Source organism: Pezoporus wallicus, unplaced genomic scaffold (assembly GCF_028554395.1).
Source record: "Pezoporus wallicus isolate ANWC-B61680 ecotype Strahan unplaced genomic scaffold, APGP_CSIRO_Pwel_v1 contig_7011, whole genome shotgun sequence".
Taxonomy (NCBI): domain Eukaryota; kingdom Metazoa; phylum Chordata; class Aves; order Psittaciformes; family Psittacidae; genus Pezoporus; species Pezoporus wallicus.
The window spans coordinates 465,516-486,378 of NW_026638234.1; the positions used below are offsets into that span (position 1 = coordinate 465,516).

Sequence of the window (20,863 nt, forward strand, 5' to 3'; positions counted from 1 at the left end):
TCATCTGCCTGAAACACTTAACACAAGTTATTATTTCCTTTCTGTGAAATTTTTGTGAATCACTTCTGAAACATTTCTATTTCTGTTTTTCTAAAGTACTAGTCTATTTTCTTAGAAACTGACAGAAAATAAACAATAAGTAACTTATACACCTTAAAGCCAACCATATCCAGGGAAGAATGAAAGTCAAAGAGCTTTAAAATGAATTCCAGCTTTTCCCTCCTGTGCATTGTGGAACTTCAAATAATAGCCTAAATTATGAGAAAAAAAAAATCTGCTTAAAACTTCCACACGCTAGCATCAACCAGAATGACTATCCACATTTTAACAATTATCTTTTTAAAATCAAGTCCATGATGTTAAGGAAAATTCAGTGGATGAGTTCAGAATACTGTGGATGAGCATTGTACTTGGGAAGGCTAAGTCTGCACACCACAGGAAATCCAGTGTAGTCATTTTCAGATACTTTGGTCTCACTGTTTTCAATCTGCAGGTCTTAGTCCAGTTTTTAAATGCTTAATCCAAGCATGAAATGCAAAAAAGAAACCAACTTTTACAAGTCTAACATAACTGGATTTGTATTGTATTGACTGAATAAGTTAAGATTTGGAAAAAAGGAAAGGGGGGAAACGTCTAATGTATGTGCTCAAATCCTGCTGCCTCAGGGAAATCTCATGTCTGTGCTTTGTTTTTTTTTAATACAAAAACTAAACAATTCAGAACTTTCTTCTACTGTTTAATGCTTGTAACAGGTCTTCAGAGGGTTTCTTTCGTTTTCTTCTTGCAGTTACAAGTTGTTTGGGGGGGGGGAGGGGTGGGCTTAAACCACAACGAATCATTATGAATGTGTTTAAGTCCTTAGAAACTTAATTCTTTTGCCAGAGAGGATACTGGCAAATGTGACAATTTATAAACACCAACTTTGGGAGTTTGATGTAGACTCTTCAGTTACTGTAATCAATAGCCAGATTTTCCTCGATTTCCTCAAGCACTGCCATTTCTTGAAGAACGCTTTCTTCAAGAAGTAGAAAAACTTAAAAGTCACTTCCCAATTAATTCTTCCTCAGCAAAGCTACCTTCCAGAACCCTGTATCTTCTACTGATACTTTCTTCAAAGCACTACATCAAATACACAAATGGTACTCTAATCAGGAACTGAGGATTTAACATTTGCAAAAAGAAATGCACTCTCAGATACGGCTGCATCTCCTTCAGACTGTGAAGAGTCTACTAAAAGCTTAGTCTTTATTTGTTTGAATTACAGACGATTTCATCTTCAGTAGATGTAGAAAGAGCCACATCCTCAGTTCTAGGACGTTTCGATGCTGGGGACTTTTGAAGGCTGTCATCAGATGGTAATGACCTCTCTGAAACAGAAGATAGCAAAATCATTAAGCTAAGTAAATGCAGATTGAGAAAGTAAATTGGTCTGCTGAACAATTCACCACCATTCACCAGAAAAAAATCCAACCAAAAGAAAAAAACCCCAACAACAAAAAAACCCCAAACACACACAAAAATAAAATCAAAAAAACAACCAACAAACAAAAAACCCAACATAAAAACCACACCAACCCAACCCCGGCCTGAGAGTCCAGCACATGAAACTATGGTGTGCTGAAAACTTAAGTCTTTAAAACTCACGTGTAGAACCTGGAGAACACTACAACCAAGTGAATTTACTCTCCTCAGTTTCAGTGTCATCTAATCATAGACTCATAAAATAGTTAGGGTGGAAAGGACATTAAGATCATCTAGTTCCAACCCCCCTGCCATGGGCAGGGACACCTTGCACTAAACCCTGCCACCCAAGACTCCATCCAGCCTGCCCTTGAACACTGCCAGGGATGGAGCATTCACAGCTTCTCTGGGCAACCCATTCCAGTGCCTCACCACCCTTATAGGAAAAAAACTTCTTCCTTATATCTAACCTAAACGTCCTCAGTTTAAGTTTGAACCCATTACCTCTTGTCCTGTCACTACAGTCTCTAATGAAAAGTCCCTCCCCAGCATCCTTGTAGGCCCCCTTCAGATACTGGGAGGCTGCTATGAGGTCTCCACGCAGCCTTCTCTTCTCCAGGCTAAACAGCCCCAACCTTCTCAGCCTGTCTTCATGCAGGATGTGTTCCAGCCCCCTTATCATCCCCATGGCCCTCCTCTGAACTTGCTCCAACAGCTCCAGGTCCTTTTTATGTTGAGGGCACCAGAACTGTACACAATACTCCAAGTGAGGTCTCACGAGAGCAGAGTAGAGGGGCAGGATCACCTCCTTCGACCTGCTGGTCACGCTCATTTTGATACAGCCCAGGATACAGTTGGCTTTCTGGGCTGCAAGTGTACACTGAAGCTGGATCATGTTCAGTTTCTCATCCACCAACACCCCCAAGTCCTTCTTTGCAGGGCTGCTCTGAATCTCTTCTCCACCCAATATGCAGGTGTGCCTGGAATTACCCAAAAACTGTAGTGACATACTGTCACGCAGCTGCCCAAGAGCAACCACAGTGAGAACACACCATATTATCAAAAGCTTTCAAATACTCCAGGGCAACAATGAAGCTTTAGAATCTGCAACTAGGTTTAGGTTTGTCTTGACTATGCTTGTGTTACAGGCTTATAAGTCTATAATAAAAAGAATGACTGGCAAAAGACTGCTGCGTATTAGTAGCCACAAATGCAAATAACAGAACTTACCATGTTCTTGTTCTGAGGAAGGAAGTATAGGAACTGCATCTGCAGGGGCTGGCGTATCTGCCTTCAGTGGAATCAAGTTTACTCTCCTTTAAAAGAGTAGCAACAGTTCAATCGCTTTAAAGGCATTATTTCCATAAATGATTTATTTAAAGGTTTACTTCATATAGAATCAGTTTAATTTAAATGTAGTTTAGATACATTATACCTTTTTTCCTCTTGCTATATGATAAATAGAACATTTTTCAGAAGTATTTTGAATACCACTAGTGATTCTTCTCATTAGAAAGTACTTTTGCATGTTTTATATGGCGCTCTGCTTGATATTCACCTTCAGAGCACAGTATCCTGGTCAAATATTTTAAAATTAAGACCGTCTGCACCTACTATTCCCTAGCCCTGTCCACTTTAGATTCATAAAACTGCATCTCTTTTGGATGGCACTTAAAAATTAAGCACAAAAGTGGCAGAGGATTGAACCATTAAAAAAAAAAGAAAAAAAAAGCCTTGCAAGTAACACCATACATTCCAGTACAAGATGACACTCATGGCACAATCAGTTGATAGGATTAAATATCGTTTCTCTCTCTTAAAATGGTTAGCTCCATTAGTCACCCCACCCTCCAGGAAAAAAAGTTGCTTAGATCTACCTACAGCCCTTTGACTTGTTAGTTCCAGTACAGATGAACACTGCTGTGTAGAAAGCCATCATCTCCAAGATTTTCCTTGCAGCTGTTGATGAAATCCACTATTCTGCTTTCTTGTTCACCACTTCCTCTCTAGCCACCTACTAATTAAAACATTCCTATGAGAAGCTACAATAATCTCCTTCAACACTAAAATAGCCTTGTTTTGCATGTCTGTCCCCTCACTGATGCACACCAGTTCAGGGTCTTACATTGCAGGCTGTTTGACAATCAGTACACGGATTACAAGTAATTTCTAAAAACCTAGGAAGTGACCTCAATCAATACATGAAGTCCCACACCCATGACTGAGTACACTGAGGGACTGTTTAGACTTGCACTCTTCATAAAATATTTCCTGTCAGAAGAGTCTTTAAATGATTCTCATCAACTGAACACTTCAGGTACCATCCTCATACTGAAAATGGAACCTGAAGACAGACACCTGTTACTGCCATATGGACAGGGCATAAGGGTCAGGTTAACTTTGCTACTAGGATTCAGGAGACATTTTGACCTTCCAGTTGCAATACAACTGGAACAAAAAATACCATGTCAAGAAAGCTACCACCAAGACACCATCTCAACCTTTAAATGTAGCACAAGCACAGCTTGTCTCAGCCTTCATATTTATAACTGGAAACGGCAATATAAATCTCACCTTGGAGTCCTGCTCCATGCTTGTAAAGTGTTGAGAGTAATTCTCCTGGGCTGGTTTGCTTTAGCGCTCTGGCTGGCTGACTGGCCGATTTTCCTCTCATCTGGGGATGAGACTGGAATGTTTTTTACGACAACAGGTGTGGAAGGCAAGTCCTTACCAGCAGCTGTGGGTGTTCTAGGTTGGAGAGTGACAGTGCTGGGATCAGTGACCCTGCTGGGAGTCATTGCTTCTGTCAGTCTAGAACCTGGGGAAATGACTTTGTGTGGCTGGCTCTTTTTCACTTTCTTCTCTGTTACACCAGAAGTCCTGACATTTATCTGTGGCTTCTCCTTCAGTGGTATTCCAAGTTCATCCTTCTCAAAGGTAACAAATGAACAGTATCCATCCATGGAGGAGATAGCAAGAAAGGCTCCATCGCTGGACCTATTTGGGATTTTTTTTTGCCATTAAGAGTAAAGGTCAGAAATTTCCTTCAGTCCTCATCCCTGCACCTGTAACACATGCTGTACCTGTCTTTTCCTCCCCCCATCCCCAAATACATGCATACATTTTAATAAAACTGCAGTCAAGTGAAAGACATCCAATTCAACTGAACAAAGATCTTCAATTCTGGCTTTTGCCTGTGATCTAATCTCTCTGGTGTCATCTGTGAGCACCTGTAACATGCTGCTGCCAGCACCTGTATGCACAGGTACACAAATCTTTAGTCACGGTTTCTGAAATACTGCTGAACTGTTCTCTTCAGACCAGCAGAGCAATTCAAGCTCTTTGGCTCTGCTCCTAGCACTAAGGAGAGGCAATGCTCAAATCACCATGGTGCTCACCTGAATGGGCTCTTCTTGCTTATTTCACCAAGCAATGTCTATCACCGATTACAACCACTTGATTTTCTGTTCTCTTCCACTGCCCCTTTCCTGACACACCATGATTTTGACAGTGTTGAGCATCAATTAGAACTCTGAAAGAGAGGCCTCCGTGTGGTCCTCAGCTTACTTATACTGGCTGGGAAGGCATGAGAAAAGAAGCCTTCTCCAGCAGAGGGGTGTGTCCTGATTATAAGACTGGTTCAATTTTCAGCTTCAGTTCTGATCTGCCACATCAAGTCAGATGAATTATTTCATCCATTAAATGAATAACCACTGAGCAGAACTGTCCTGATAAAGCAGAATTTGGCCAGGATACAGACACCTGAACTCAGAGAGATGACTTCCAAAACCTCCAAATAACTTTACTAATGCCAGTTACACTGCCTGAACAATGATTGCTTCCCATGAACACCTAGAACAATAGCTTTCATAAAAATTTCCATCTGCTTGTCCTCAGGATTTGCACCTTGCTTCTCAGCAGATAAAGAACCACAGTTCCCTGGTTTACAGGGAAAAAAAGAAGCAGCTTGCTCTTCACACACTGCAATGACAGTGACCACACGTGCATCATAAATTAAACAAAAATACAAGACACAAGATGCTGTGCAGAACTTCAACATACAAAAAGGACATTTCCCGCATCACAACAGATCTTAGGAATATAATAATTGCCTACCATGAAATGTCACTCAGGGTGTGATAATGTATGTTAGAAACATAACCAAAGGGGAAGGACTGCTCAGTATCATAAAAAAGCACAGAATCTTCTGAAGCAACAGCAAACACCAGTCGATAGGGCAGATCAAACAGAGCAGGAGACGATTTCTGACCAATTCCATCTAGAATGCAAAGGAATGAACACACTGAGAACTTTTTGCATTCATTGAAAGGTAGTAACTGCAGTAGCTTAGCCATGAACCTAAAGATTACATTATTAATCAGTATCAAGATAACAGCTCAGAAGACAGCACTTCTATAAAAAGTAAAGTTTAACGTCAAGTACTAACATTTCTCTTGTCTGAAGTTTTCCCTCTATTGTCTTAGCTGAAGAGAGAGAAATCAGCAGCTTTGTCCACGTGGATTCTTATTGCTTTGTTTTGTGAAGTTTGTCATATATATTCCAGCTGGAATTTTTCAGCATATTCACAACAACTTTAAGACTAAAGTCCAAACAAACACACCTCAGAATATAGTGTAAATCAAGGTCACAACAAATTTATACCGCTGTGTTATATTCTGTACAACTCAGTCAAAACAATGGATTTAGCACTATTTATGTTACCTTGGGTTCAGCTCCTAGCTAGTCTTTTTAAGGCCAGATTATTCCAGCTTTCAATGGAAGCTGCATGCTAGCTAGCTGCTTTCAGAAATTTCCAGTATATAGGGCTCCTGTTCAGTTCTATGATGATTATGGAAGCTATGCACTAAGGCCATTAACAGTAATATAACTTAAGGTTGTCGCATCTCTAGATTTCTAGGCTACCAAAAACTTTCACTTTTCTGAGTATACGTTGCAGAAACTAAGCATTCCATTTAGATGTGTCACAGAGGCCTACACCGGACACTCACCTCCTTTCTTTGCAACACACCATTACAACAAATCTAAAGATTATGATGAAAATAGAGAACACAACAACTGGTAATCTCTAAATCCTTTAAGGAATACCGGAAAATGATCCTGTAAAGAAAGACGCAAAGCTCTGCCTTTTGGTCAAAGACTAGTCTTCAAAATATAAACACTCCTGGACACACTGGACTCACAGTAAGGCTGGATTTCAATTTTCAGGTAAGTTTTCATGCAACTTCATACAATCCTTTCCCATCCTCAGAACTCCTGTTCTGGCCAAAAATACCAGCACTGCTTTGGGTTTGGCTTTCTTGAATAAACATTAATGGTTGTTGCAAACTACACTAACTCTCTGGTGCTTCTGTGATGTGGGTAGTTGAGACTAACAGAAAATATTTCAGCGGGTCACTCCTTTAGTGCTAAGCCAAGTTATTTACTTTTACTTAACACTAAACAGTAGAAGTTTAATATTAAGCAGTGTTAGTGTAGCCTAAGAGGCTAAGTAAGAACATTTATCCACTATATCAAAAGCTACTCACAAGGTACTTAAGGTGAAGTCAGCGTCTTAGAGTCAAGAAAAAGCTTCTAAGATGTGGTAAACACTATCTTAATGGAGTGTTAAAAGGCTAGGGTATAAAATAGTAAACAGCCACACTGGCCTCTTCACGTATTTGCTGCAAAATCATACTCCCTAAAGGATTTACAGTACCTTTATTAAATGCTCGTCTCAACTCAAAGTAGACTGGGCAGCAGCGAACAGCAAGAGTTGCTTTTCCAGGACATGGCAGGTGACCCACAGGCCTTTTATAAAGAATCAGTATTTTAAAAATCAACATTGCAATTTTATTTCTTATATAAAAAGATATTTTTCATCTTATTAATCTCTACCTTTTAAGATTGTTTCTGGAGAAAACATATGTGGTGTTTGTTACATTTTCTCCTGATTCAACACAGCCAGCTGCAAAAATAAAGGTTAAAACATTACTCATCTACTCAAAAGGGTACTGGGTACACACTTTATGTCCATAAATATTCTACTTCTCAGGAATTAGGCTTGTCAGCTGGGCAAGAGCTGTGCAACCTGAACACAACTTAAAAATATCCTAAATATTTATTTAGTGCTGTTTTTGTTTTCCTTACATAGTTTCCCCTCAAAGCTTCTTTTTGATGTTGTCAGACATCTATAAAAGCAATGCTTATATGGGAAAACTAATCCCCTCCTTGCAATGTTATTTTTACTATGACTGCAGTGCTCTTAAGAAAGGATACAAAGAGAGACCAGTCAAAAAGAACTACTCATTATTCTTCACTTCTCTTTTAACAGAGCTGTATTATTGCAATTTACATGTTTCAGTACAGAAAAATGCCATAAATATTATTTTTATCACAGCAGAAAGTTGACATTCTGAACTGCTAACAGAAGAGTATTGTGAAGGCTCTATTTTCTTCAATAAGAAGACTGAGGAATGGCTTAATTAAGATAAATAAGCTTTCCCTAGCAGTTTGAAACCAATCCTGATGTATGTTCGAACTAGAGCATAATGGACACAATGCAAGTTATAGTGTACGTTCTCACATACCTGGAGTGAGTAAATAGGAGCCATCAGGAGTAAAACTGAGCCTGCGGAAAAATGACTTCATGCTGTCATCGTGGAACATCCGATAGCTCCTAGCCTGTAACATTGAAAATAGATTGTGTAAAACGCCATGAATGTTTCAGCTGGAATTCAAGTGAGACAAACCATCCAGTTGTACAGTAACTCAACTGAACTTCTAAAATAAATGTTTTAAAAAACACTGGCTCCTTCAAACTCACTTTCTGCTGTGCTATAAATTCTTCACAGCTAAGAAAAATAGTTCTTGATCCCTTTTCAGCTACTAATCAAAACACCCTACAAGCAGTCACATTAGACCAGCGAGTAAAAAATAGTAGTGACCTGGAAAACAACATTTTTTAACAGTCAATGTAAAAGCCTGTTCCTTAAGCATTTAATTTTAACTCTAGTATTAGAGGTTTAAAGAGACCTTATATCAAAATGCTCTCTCTCAGGCCTGTTCTTCAGTCTCTATAACACTGTTACAAATGTTTTTTACAAAAAAGAGAAAAGGAATAGAAGGAATTTAAAAAGTTATAGCTAGCTTGGTGGTGTATTTTACTGTTACTTAAAACTGGTTTGGACAAAACAGCTCTTTGGTTTACCTCCTTGAGTAAGACAGAATTTCCTAAATTTTCCAGAGTTCATATTTTTCCTAAAAAATCCAACTACCTTTTTAAAAACTTCAGGCTGCTGATTTTAAAATACTATTGCTATATCATATCCATTAATAAACTTACAGCTTCTGCAAGACATATTTTAAGTTTTCCCCATAAGAATTCACTATACATACTATTTTTCCACGCTATTTTTAATATTTACAAAGACATTTTGTTACTACTTTAAACCACTGAACTTGCACAAGATCAATAGCAGCAGGCAGTGCACTTTCTGAGTCATTTCTGTAATGTTCCAGGAAACCTGTATCAGTCTCTATCTATAACATGCAAAAATGAGACAGAGACAAAAACGTCTGATATACAGATTACCTGAATGGAAAACATTTGTGCCTTTGGTTTCACAGAAAAGAACAACTCATATAAAACAGCACCCAACACGTTCTCCAGAACCATTAGTAGCAGAACAACGTACCTCTCCTTCAGCTCCTGATCCAGATACAATCTTGGTAATATTGAACGCTACACGCTTGGTCTGCGTGTTGTATACCCGCAGGACCCTACACAATAGAGAGTACAGTTAGTGAGGAACATCTTCCTTTCTCCCCAAATTTCACACAACACTGCAGGATCTCACTTCTCAGTCAGAACCGTCAAATATAAATGATAATCACACATCAATTATAACTGTTCATGAGACACTACCAGAGGGACATGTTTTGATGGCTAAATAATCAAGGCATTGCTAGCAATTATTTGACTCAATAAGGTTTGTGAAGTAGTGGCTTATGCATTCAGGGAGGAATGGGGAAATTAGGAGACAGTGAATTGCCACCCCATTCCTACCTCTGTTGTAATAGCCAGTATGTTTCTGCAGAGTGAAAACTCTCCTCAAAGACTATTAGCTACATCTCTATGCTTTGGTTTCCTTTGGAATAAATGTAAACTGGAGTACATCTCTGTACAGAACATTGGAACTCCCTGACTTCATCTCACTAAGACAGCAGGTAGCCTACGCGAATGCAACTGCTCGTCTCACCACCCCCTCTTTTCCGTCAGCTCTGACCTTCACTAAATTATGTTGGCTTGGCAGAAAACCAACCTAACACAAAAACTGGACAGCTTTCTGCCAACTTAATGTGCTGATACAGAAAGAATACTGTATAGAGTAAGGAATAGAAAATAGAAGGTAAGGCTGTGGCATGCAGCTTGAGACATTTGTGGAACTACCAGTTTCTGGATGTCACACAGATAAGCTGGTCTGGCAAAAGGGGGAAAAGGTCTCCCCAGCCTGGACTGATGAGTACCCAGACTTGGCAACTGGCCTGGCTCCTGTTAGATCCCCACTGAGCCAAAGCTATTCACTATCCTTGCACAGAAAAGCATCTGAAACCTCAAGAGGTGGGAAATCTCCCCTCTTCAGATTAGTTCTTGTCCTTGCTTGCAACTTCACTCCAAGACAAAAACTTGTGTATCATTCTATTATTTGTGTTTCACTGCTGTTCATTTTAACAAAAGCACAGAAATCTCAAGAGATTATTAGAGGACCAAGACTCATAATGACCTAGTTGGCATTAACGTACAATTTTTCTGACCCTATTGCAAATCTTACATCAAGACTACTTTTTTATTATTATAGCAATTTTCTTTGCATTGGGTGCCAGATGACATGCATTTATTAGACAGCTGTGAACCCCTTCAGAGCAGCACACATGCCCTAAACAGTTTAAGCTTATTTAAAGTTCTGATAAGGGCCAAGTTTATAATGTGCATGTTTAGATTTCCCAATGACATCACTTACAAAACTGTTGGGGATGAAGGGAGGGAGAGGGTGAAAGAAAGATACCAGTGGAAAACAATTTTAACTTATTTCTTAACCTGTTTATATCTTTCTGTAAAACAAGGATGAACTTATTAGCTCATTAACAACCAGAGAATGCAGCACTCTCTTAAGAAATATTTGGTATCTATAATGATCAAACTCATGAAAGCTTATTTTGTGAAGAAAAATTTCTACAGAAGTTTACACAATCTTATTTGCCGCTTAGAGACACCAGACTTCAGAAATCATTTACTGTAAGCAAAAGATGAACTAAATTACCATTTTACTTTCACATCAAATTTCTTCAGGAACAATCTGAATAAAACTAAAATAGAAGTCAGATTTATCCTGTACATTTGCTTTTAATTCATCCTCAAGTAAGAAAGAATACTAAGGCAAAACACATAGATCAATAGCTCACCTATCACAACTCAGAGTTGTAATGTACTGGCCTAGAGGATCCCATGTTATTCCTTGGACATAACTCTTGTGTTCATTTAATATTGAAACCTTCTGTCCTGCAATTACAAACAGTTTTCAGATTCTAAAATCAAATCTTTTTCAAAAGATTTCTTCATATCAAGAAAGAAAACAAAACATTTAAACATGTAGAGAAAACACTTTTTAAGGAAACTTTTAACTTGATAGCACCTGATATCAGAACTAGCTGCTTTATTTCTAGAATCTTCACAACTACAGTAAATTGTGAGATGCCAGTTTAAGGCTTGTTCCCTACAAACTTACTCACATAAGCAGTTTGGCTTAGGCCTTAAATAAGCAAGGTAAGTATATTTCAAAACAGAAGTATTTCAAAACCTTTGTCATTTAGTACCTCAAGGACTTAAGCCAGTGATGCTCTCTTTGTACTGAACAGCCCTATGGATTTTTACTATTAATTTTCTTCCAGCCATTTTTTAAAAAACCATGCAAGCTCTGAGCTTGGGTATTACTGGAAGCTATCCCTGAATCTCTTTCCTTTCATGTATAATACAATTTCCGATTACAGAGCCTACATTTTCCAGTAATGGATTCTTACTTCCAACTTCCTAGTTGTGTCTCTGCCTAGAAGACACAAAATGCCCTCTATGGCATTAGCTGCATGCTAAAAGAAAGCAGTGAGAATGGAAGACATTACACATAAATAACATACCAGCTTAAAAGGCTACTGAGCTTTTTTTAGTAATAATTCTAATAGATACGTGCCTTTAGTTGTTACAAGCAGTCTGAGAGGCAAGAGACATTTGGTCACAATGCCACTACACATATGATCTAAGCACACATTCTCTTAAGTGTATATTCATGTATTTATTAAAGACAATTGAAAAGGAGTATATGTAACTGTTTAGATGGGAGCAACATTAAACACCCAAACCAAGAACGCAGCATGTCAGCAGCGGAACATTGTATTTTCATGTGTGTGTGCACTGAAAAATTAACCTGGATTCTACTTTATTTTTCTTAATTAGACACTAAATAGTAGAAATATGAGAGAAAAGGTTAACTTCAGAGAAAGTTAAGTATTTTCACATTAAATTAAAAGTGAATGTAACAATAACACTGCTAATAAGAGAACATCAAGCCATCGTAAAGCAACCTAACCTAAGTGTTACTACCAGAACTTCTATAGACTGGCCTTTGTGGAAAATATAAGCAATCTCACTCCACTAGGATGAGAATGAATAGAATTGTTTTGCCTAATGTAGCCTAAAAAAATAAGTCATATTGTGTAAAACAAAGACTTCATCCTATACTCACTTCCCATTTTTTACATAGGGAGGTAGTTACCTGATGCCAGTCAAGTTTTATTTCTTTGTAGGGGCTTGGGGTGGAGTAACTAATATACAAGCTGCTTGTATAGGAGTTTATATTATTGTATTGTGTAGGAGTTTATTTTAGAGGGAAACTGGGTGGCTTATTTCCCAAATACTCCAAGGTGAAGAGATTACCTATGTGTAAGTTTTGCTGGCCTGACGATATGTCTGTATGTTAGGCTATCGGCCTCACAACCCTAGAAATATAGCAGTCACAAAAAAAAGGACACTTTCAACTCTTTTGGTAAATACCATCAGGCACTTCCACCAGGACTGAAGACACAGAAGTGATAAGATGTAGCATTTACCTTTATTGACATCCCACATTATAGCTGTGTTATCTACAGAAGCAGATGCCATGTAATTTCCATCTGAGGTCCAACAGATATCATACACATCTTCTAAGTGGCCTCTTGAAGGCAGAAGAGAAGAAACCAATTTTTAACCAAAAAATTAACAGCTACATGTAAACATGAGTTTTATGCATTTTTAGGTTAAAAGCAATCAGAGGCAAACGAAGCACCACTGAAGTAAAATGAACATCATGACCTTCAGCTTTTAAAAAGTGCTTCCACATGCAGAAGGTAGAAGAACATTTTAAAAAAGCACATCCTACTATTTAAAATAAGCCTGCCTTTTAAACAGGTCTTTTTCAAAGATAATGAAAACCCCATATTTGAAGTTATTTATGAATTTATATCTACAGATCCAGAAACAAACATTGCTAGGATTTGTACAAACAGAAGATAAAATACTACACCAAAGCAATTAGGAAATGCTGCTACTCAAGAAAATTTCCTGCATTTTTATGGGTTTCATAAAAGCAGTAAACAAACATTCATACTCAGTGGAATCATGTGAAACATGGAAAGTTAAGATTAATTTAGATACAGTTGAGCAAACGTTGCAACATATTCAGAAGCACCCAGAAGGGCTCCATCCAAACAATTTTTATTTCTTGTCATTTGAAGACTTATCATGCAGTACGGTAACTTCAATAATAAATATTTGGAACACTAAGTTTAGAGAAGGGGGACTAGGTTTGTTTGCTTTAAGAGATTAACTCTAATGTTCCTAAAGGATCACACTGGTGCTTCAAGCAATCCCACTAGCACTTTCAAAATTACTCTCACGTAAACCTCAGCAGTTGCTATGAAAATATCAGTTGTGGATAGCAGAGTTACTTATAAATCTGTAATGATTTTATCAGTATAGACAGGTACAGAACAAACCTTTTAACAGATACTACACAGAAAGTAAGGCAGTGTCATACATACTGCTCATTCAAAATGCATTTCTGAGTCCAGAACCACTAATTTCTTTCAGACTTACCTGAGAGTGAGAACAGAACACTCTCGTAATTCACCTGCCAATGCTGGTTTGATGCCTTACCGTTATCAGCTAATAATTAGTCTTAGGCACAGTGTGTATATTCTATTAATCATCGTACACTTGCAACAGAAGCTGTATAATGCAGTAGATTTAACTACTAATGTGAATTAGTTGAAAAACTAGTCAACCCTCACAGCTACCATCTGGCAAAATTTCATGAATCATCTGACACTTTTTGCTTTAATAATGATCAAAATTTCCACTATAAAGCTAGTAAATAAAACTCCACATTTATTTTATATATCTCTGTGCTAAGCTTTCAGTGACTGTAACCCTCAGGAACCAATTTCAAAGCGCATCAGTTATGTCACACAAATGCCAACTCTGCCTTAAGAGAAGACAGAGGTTGGTGCTCTATCAAAAAAAATAAAAGTTAAATACAATAAAAGGATGAGTATTACAGCAAGAAAATTTTAGAGGGCACTGAAGTTCTACATCCACTGAAGAGAAGTCTGTACCAGATGATAAAAGCCACTGGAGAATCAAAAACACTGAATAGAAAAACTAATAAAATATTAAATTACCTTAAAGTTTTAACGACTGCCCAGTTCTCTTTGTTGAGCTGAGCTTCATCCTCTTCCTGAAAAACCAATGGTTCCAATTCTTTGCTATCATTCAGCTTCCACAATAAAATAACAGCATCTGTAGAAGAAATCATACAGAGCTTCTTTCTTTCCCAGTCACCATTTCATTAATGCATTAGATTTAGTTCAACATTACAATTCTCTCACATAAGACACATGAAAAGCAGTTCTCACCATCTCCTCCAGATGCTAGGATCTCACCACTTGGAGAGAAGCGCACAACATTTACTGCTTTTGTATGGCGGGCAAGGTTGGATAAGAATTCCACAATTGCTTTTCCATCTGGTCCTTTTTCCACTTTCCATATCTAGTTAAAGAAGCATTACAAATAGTTTTCAGGAACAAGATGTAACATATATGCACTACATTAATCCACAATTTATTCCTTGGGTAGTCTTTCTGAACTTGTCTGAAACTTTCATAGCTAAAGCTGCAGCTGAACCACAAATTTTCCCTCTATGAGCTACAGCTGTGTACTAGGTGTATATGACAAGGTTTTGATACATGGGGGAGGCTTCAGAGGTGAGTTCTAGCCAGCTCAAAGACAACACCTTTGTTCCACAGAGATGGCACCTCTGCGATAACATATTTAAGGAAGGGTGAAAAGCACTGCACAACAGCTGTGAGAAAAGAGCAAGAAAAATGTGAGAGAAATAGCTCTGTAAACACCAAGGTCAGAGAAGGAGGGGAGGAGGTGCTCCAGGTGCTGGAGCTGAGATGCCCCTGCTGCCGCTGGAGACCATGGCAACAGAAGCTGTCCACCTGCAGCCTATGGAAGTCCCTAGAGGAGCAGATATCCATACTGCAGCTTGTGGACAACCCCATGCCAGAGCAGGTAGATGTGACCTGAAGGAAGCTGCAGCCTGAGGAAAGCCCACACTGTAGCAGGCTACCAGGAGGAGCTGTGGCATGTGAAGAGAAACCCACACTGCAACAGGTTTGCTGGTAGGACCTGGGACCCCATGGGGGACCCATGCCAGAGCAGCCTGTTCCCGAAGGACTGCTCCCTGTGGAAAGGACCCACACCGGAGCAGTTAATGAAGAACAGCAGCCTGTGGGAAGGACCCATGCTGGAAAAGGTTATGGAGGACTGTGTCCATGGGAGGGACCCCATGCTGGAGCAGGGGAAGAGTGTGAGAAGTACACCCCGGAGGAGGAAACAGAAGAGGGGACAACGTGTGATGAATTGACCACAGCCCCATTCCCCACCTCCGTGTTGCTCAGAGGGAAGAGGCAGAGTCAGGAGTGAAGCTGAACCTGGAAGAAGGGGAGAGATGATGGGAAGGCATTTTTAGTTTTGTTCTTATTTCTCACTACCCTACTCTGCTAAGAATTCGCAATAAATTAAATTTATTTTCCTAAGCTGAGTCTGTTTCACCCATGATAGTAATTAGCAAGTGATCTCCCTGTCCTTACCTTGACCCATTGTATCACTCCCCCAATCCTCTTGAGGAAGGGGAGTGACAGAGCAGCTCGGTGGACACCTGGTGGCCAGCCAAGGTCAACCACCACAAGCTGTAATTATATTGCAGGTTTTTTTAGTGTGATGAAATATATATTACTGAGTATTTTCAATAAATTGAAAAAAAACCAAACAAAACAACAATCCAACAACAGACAACCAAACACCTAGTATCACTGTCTTCATTCATCAACAGTCTCTAGCTTCAAAGGTATCTGACAAGCCTATAAATATATTGTAATTCCATGCTATTGAATCATTGTATTATTAACAGATCTGTCAACCACAAATTGTAACAGTCTGAAAAAAGAAACCCTGATTACTACAGGAGAAAAACACATTAGCTCTCTTCAGAAATCTGAGCTTTGCAGTATATCACAAAGGCCAATAGATTTACTGGTTTCAAACAGATTTGAGCAAGAATTATAATTCCAGTTCCCCACTGATCATAACAACAGCATTATGACAGTTTCATATACAGACACTTTTCCAGCAATGCTGGCTTAAGAATTCCTGATCCCACTTGTTCTCAATTTTGCAGGGCATAATAATGCCACTCCTACTGCTCTACTTGGGCACTGGTTCAGACATGAGATCAGCACTGTTATGCCTCTGTATTGTGGGACTAAGGCACAGATAACTAAATCCCATTAGGTGTTTCAAATAATCTACTCTTGGATGCAGCCTCAGACGCGTAAAACAAACCAAGACAGAAAACAACCTATCAATTAGGCTATGGTAGGAATATACCAAACAATGAAATAGCATGAATTAAAACCTCTGTAACTTTTGCCAGTTTTCCCTCTTCATACAGTGGTCCTCCAAAAGAAGATACAGCAGCAGAATTTTTCATGTCTAAGATGACTGAAAATTTTCAGGCCCTAAAATATGTCTAAGTATGAATATATACTCAGTAAATTACATATAGCCAAAATCCCTGAAATGCATACAGCACCAGTTAAGAAGTCAATTTGCCAGTGAGGGAAGAAAAAATTTTGGCTGCATCTACTGGAATAACCCCCTAATTTTTAATCACATTTATCCTCTTTACCACCTCCAAAAAAAAAGAGGTATTGTAATCATGCACATATCACAGCAGTTATCATTTGTAATAATTTGCTAATATTTAAAAATACTTTAACAAATATTGGCATATTTGTGACCACTATGTCTACCTTCCATACAGAGAAGCTGTTAACTAAATAGACAAATAAATTCAATGTCTTTCTCTGCAAGGAAACTGTCTCACTTGGCCATTAACTTTATTTAAGGAGCTAACCAACATCCAGATAAAAAGAACATGCACTCAATTTCCCAAAGCTTACCAATCAGGGCTTTTACAGAAACCAACAGATCACTGGATGACGGGAAGTCCTTGCATTAAGAATTTGGAAGATAGTAAACAACTGCCTGATTTTGCAAAGGTGAATGCTACAGCCACATGTTTTAAAGCTTATGCTATTCAGCATTTTCATAAGTGATTCTCGAAAGCATGAACAACTGATTACAAAGTTTGCTAGCACCAACACAAATTCACTTAGCAGAGGTGCATTTGAAGCTGAGTGAAAAGGGCTATAGAAAGACCTCATACTGCTGAGTGGCTACTTCTAAAATGCCAGATAGAACTCAAATTTGATGCCCAAAGAAAGAGATTAAACCCAGTTGTTTCTCACTACACATTAGCAGTTTCTACTGAGAGTTATCATCCAAAAATCAACTAAGGCAGTTTTCTAAGAATAACAATGCAACACTCAGAAGCAGAACTCAAGGACAGTATGCAAGGATAACAGGAATCTCCTATGCAGCTGTACAATCTCACACTCTCCTTAAACCATTCACAGCCAGCGTCATGCACTGGTCAACAGCCTAATGTCTTGGATAACCAGCCATTTCACGCTCTGCACAAGCTATAGAACCAAACCAAACGGGTTTAAAACTTACCCGAACGGCTGTGTCCACACCTGCTGAGGCCAGTCGATTGATCTTCCCATCAGCTCCGTGCTGGAAGTCCAAGCTGTAAACAGGCTCCTTATTATGCCACACTATTTCACAAGTGATGACCTTCATGTTTGCTAAAGAAAACAGAGTAAACGCCAAATAAAGCCTTGTTTTTTTATGACTAACTCAATCAAAGTTAATTCAGATTTGGCAAGCGCCGCACACAGATCCCGTGACAATTTCACAGTGGAAACTGACAGGATGGTTTAAGTTAGATAATTTCTAAGTGCTAAAATCTATTACGGCTACAGTTATTGCCTAAGCACCGCGTGAGCATAACCAACCGCGTGTCCCAGCGGAATCAAACATTGTGACTGACGCGTGGGACAGAGTTACAATGAAAGCTCACCGGGGGCACACACCACAGCTTGCCGCTTTCAGCGCCGGAGGGAGCCCGCCCTGCTCCGGGCAGCGCCAGGCGGGACCGGCACTGCGCACATCCTCTTGCCCTCGTAGTACCGCGGCGGTGCAAGCAGCGCTGCACCAAGCAGTCAGGATCACGGAGAGGCGGGAAGGCTCGGGGGGGGGGGGGGGGGGGGGGGCAGCGGGAAAGCAGTGGCGCCGCTGCCCACATCCCTACCTCGCGGCCTGGCAGTCGCTCCCTGGGCAGCACCGCACCAAAGCCCCACGGGGCCGTAAAACTGCCGCCGGGGCTGGCGGTACCGGATGCCTGGGGAGGATGCGCCACACGAGACCCAGCGCCGCGAGCACCGAAGCTAACTCCCAGCTCTCTGCTCGCTCCCTTCCTGCCCCGGCTCCCCACAGCACAGCACCAGCCCTAGCCGCCACTAACGGCCGGGGAGGACGGAGGATGCCCCACACTCCCCAGTCCTACCTGCAGCGCCCTGCTGCCGGGCTGGGCTTCAGCGCTAGCGCCAGTTTCCCGCCCCGCGCCTGCGCGCGGCCTCCTCCCCGCTGGCTGCGAGGAGCGTCAGGAGGCCGGCAGCGCCCCCTGGCGGAGGCGGCTGCAAGGCGGCGCCTCAGCCGGCCCAGCCGCGGCCGTCGCCGTCGTGGCGTGTCGCGTTATGTCTCTATATTGCTCTATTCGAGATGTTTTTACATTTAGGCTGGTTAAAGGGCAACCAGTCCCCAAAATCGCCGTTTCTGTCAAATGCAAACCTTTCAGTGTGAAGTAATAATAAAGAAATTACATCCTTAGAAACCAAGGCAGCCAGGATTGCCATGCAAGCACAGCTAGGCTAGAAGCCAGGACAGTGCAAGGCCTCGTGCTGAAGCACGGAATCAAACCCTGCAACTCAGAGAGAGTTATAAAGCAGGTATGTTTATTACAGCGCCGGGTACAAGGGGGATTGCTCCTCCTAACTTGCACACCGAGGGGTTAAGCAAGCAGATATTTATTACACACAAACATGCATATTCATTAGGTTCCCAAGAGTTCGGCAGGGATAATACAGTTAGTTTAGGTACTCATAAGTCTCCTCGCTTTTGGCGCTTGTACACTGCCCTCCGATGGTCGTGGGCAGGGGTCTTCAAGATGAAGTAAGCAGTCTTCCTCAGGGTGCACTTTTCACCTTTGGCACAGTTGGATGCCCCAGTAATCACAAATTAGCTGAAACCAGCCATATCTGCAAGTTCCTGATAGCTGGTAAAGATTTAGAACGGTGTGACCTTTGTAACAGGGTAGGGCAGACAAGGAGTATCCTAAGCTAGCAGATGTTCAGGAGTCACCGTCTTCGAACTGATAATTAGAAGGATGGTAACTCATTAGAAGGATGGAAAGAAATAATGCACTCTTGTTAGTAAGACTACTAAATTCTGTTATCACACCACAGACTTACAACACAAACGTTGTTCTCTATCTTAGACCTAAGTTAAGTTAAAAGTATATTAACCCTATGTTTTCCAGGCACTTGCTTTCCTTTTATCAGTGCTTGACTTGAAATCTCACTTGCAGAGCAGGACACACAAAGGTAAACCATCATATTGAGCCCAGGAACTTGCCTGAAACTCGGTTAATGCACACCGCAAAACAGCACTGCTCTTTCCATACCCAGTGTCTTTTGGTGCAACCCTTTACACAATGCCACCTTGCAGACCACCATCTCTTATTAGTCAGCTGTATTGGACAGTCAACTAGTGGTCAGGGAAGAATGGTCTGCCTCAGCCCCCCAAAACCCCCCAAAAATACCTGAAAGCCCTCAGTCTCCCATGCTGGGGAATCAAACAACTTGCCTAAATGTAAAATTTCATGAGAGCCAAGCCAACCTGAGCCAAGCACCTGAAGTAGGGGGTCCCACCTCCCTGTTGTGTTCCTGTCACTTCTGCCTCAGCACCAGGACAATAGCTCTCTAACAAGGCTTTTGTGAAATACAAACTCACTCTCCTAATCAAGATAACAGGATTTTATTGAGAGACAAATCAATAAATCAAAAGCAACAGTGCCGGGCACGTGAGAGTAGCCAGAGGCACACTGATTAGCATTTGTTACAGATTTATATACTTTAACTATTGCATTAGCCATACACATATTCATAATTCCCACGTATAGGCAGGTAATATTATAACTAGCTCCAGGAACTTATAAGTTTCCTCTTAGTACCTGTGCACTGCTCTCCAGTGATCATGGGCAGGGGTCTTGAGGATGAACTAAGCAGTCTTCCTCACGTGGGCAGGGGTCTTCAAGATGAAGTAAGCAGTCTTCCTCGCAGTGTACTTTTCACCTTTGGCACAGCTGGATGCCCCAGTAATCACAAAACTAGCTGAAACCAGCCATATCTGTAATTTCCTGATAGCTGGCGAAGTTATAGAACAGTGTGACCTTCATACAAAATTTATCGCAAGCAAAACAGGATGGGCAGATGAGTATCCCAAGCTAGCAGATGCTCTGGAGGCACTGTCTCCAAACTAACTGGTAAGTAGAAGGATAGTGTGAAATAATTCACTCATGTTTAGTGGGGCCACTAAATCCTGTCATCTCACCACACACTTAAAACACAAACATTGTTCTTTATCTTCAACCTAAGTTAAGCTAAAAGTACTTTAACCCTGTTTTCCAGGCACTAGATTTCCTCATATCAAGTCTGCCCAGTCCCATCCCCCCCCCCCCCCCCCCCCCCTTTCTTTTACCTTTACAAATTCTTTTGCTATGTGACT

The 20,863-nt window shown here is 40.4% G+C and overlaps 1 protein-coding gene and 1 long non-coding RNA gene across 5 annotated transcripts; both read right to left on the reverse strand.

Annotated features, from left to right (window-relative positions):
- Nucleotides 1-1,221: 1,221 nt before the first annotated feature.
- On the reverse strand, nucleotides 1,222-18,667 carry CHAF1B (chromatin assembly factor 1 subunit B). Of its 4 annotated transcripts, XM_057410073.1 has the most exons (14): nucleotides 18,585-18,667; nucleotides 17,693-17,823; nucleotides 14,464-14,596; nucleotides 14,230-14,347; nucleotides 12,622-12,725; nucleotides 10,924-11,020; nucleotides 9,156-9,240; nucleotides 8,049-8,142; nucleotides 7,357-7,426; nucleotides 7,178-7,269; nucleotides 5,578-5,740; nucleotides 4,036-4,458; nucleotides 2,692-2,777; nucleotides 1,222-1,367 (listed from the first exon to the last, which is right to left on the reverse strand). In XM_057410073.1, the coding sequence occupies exons 2-14, from the start codon at nucleotides 17,816-17,818 to the stop codon at nucleotides 1,246-1,248; spliced, it is 1,713 nt and encodes a 570-aa protein (XP_057266056.1). In that variant the 5' UTR covers nucleotides 17,819-17,823; nucleotides 18,585-18,667; the 3' UTR covers nucleotides 1,222-1,245. The 4 variants fall into 4 exon arrangements, with proteins under 4 accessions (XP_057266056.1, XP_057266055.1, XP_057266059.1 ...); XM_057410072.1 differs by lacking the exon at nucleotides 18,585-18,667 and having other exon boundaries at nucleotides 17,693-17,901; XM_057410076.1 differs by lacking the exons at nucleotides 1,222-1,367; nucleotides 18,585-18,667 and having other exon boundaries at nucleotides 2,720-2,805; nucleotides 17,693-17,906.
- A 348-nt stretch (nucleotides 18,668-19,015) lies between these two features.
- On the reverse strand, nucleotides 19,016-20,774 carry LOC130599550 (uncharacterized). Its single transcript, XR_008972254.1, has 2 exons — nucleotides 20,529-20,774; nucleotides 19,016-19,378 (listed from the first exon to the last, which is right to left on the reverse strand). It is a non-coding gene; the product is annotated as an uncharacterized LOC130599550 (long non-coding RNA).
- Nucleotides 20,775-20,863: the final 89 nt, after the last annotated feature.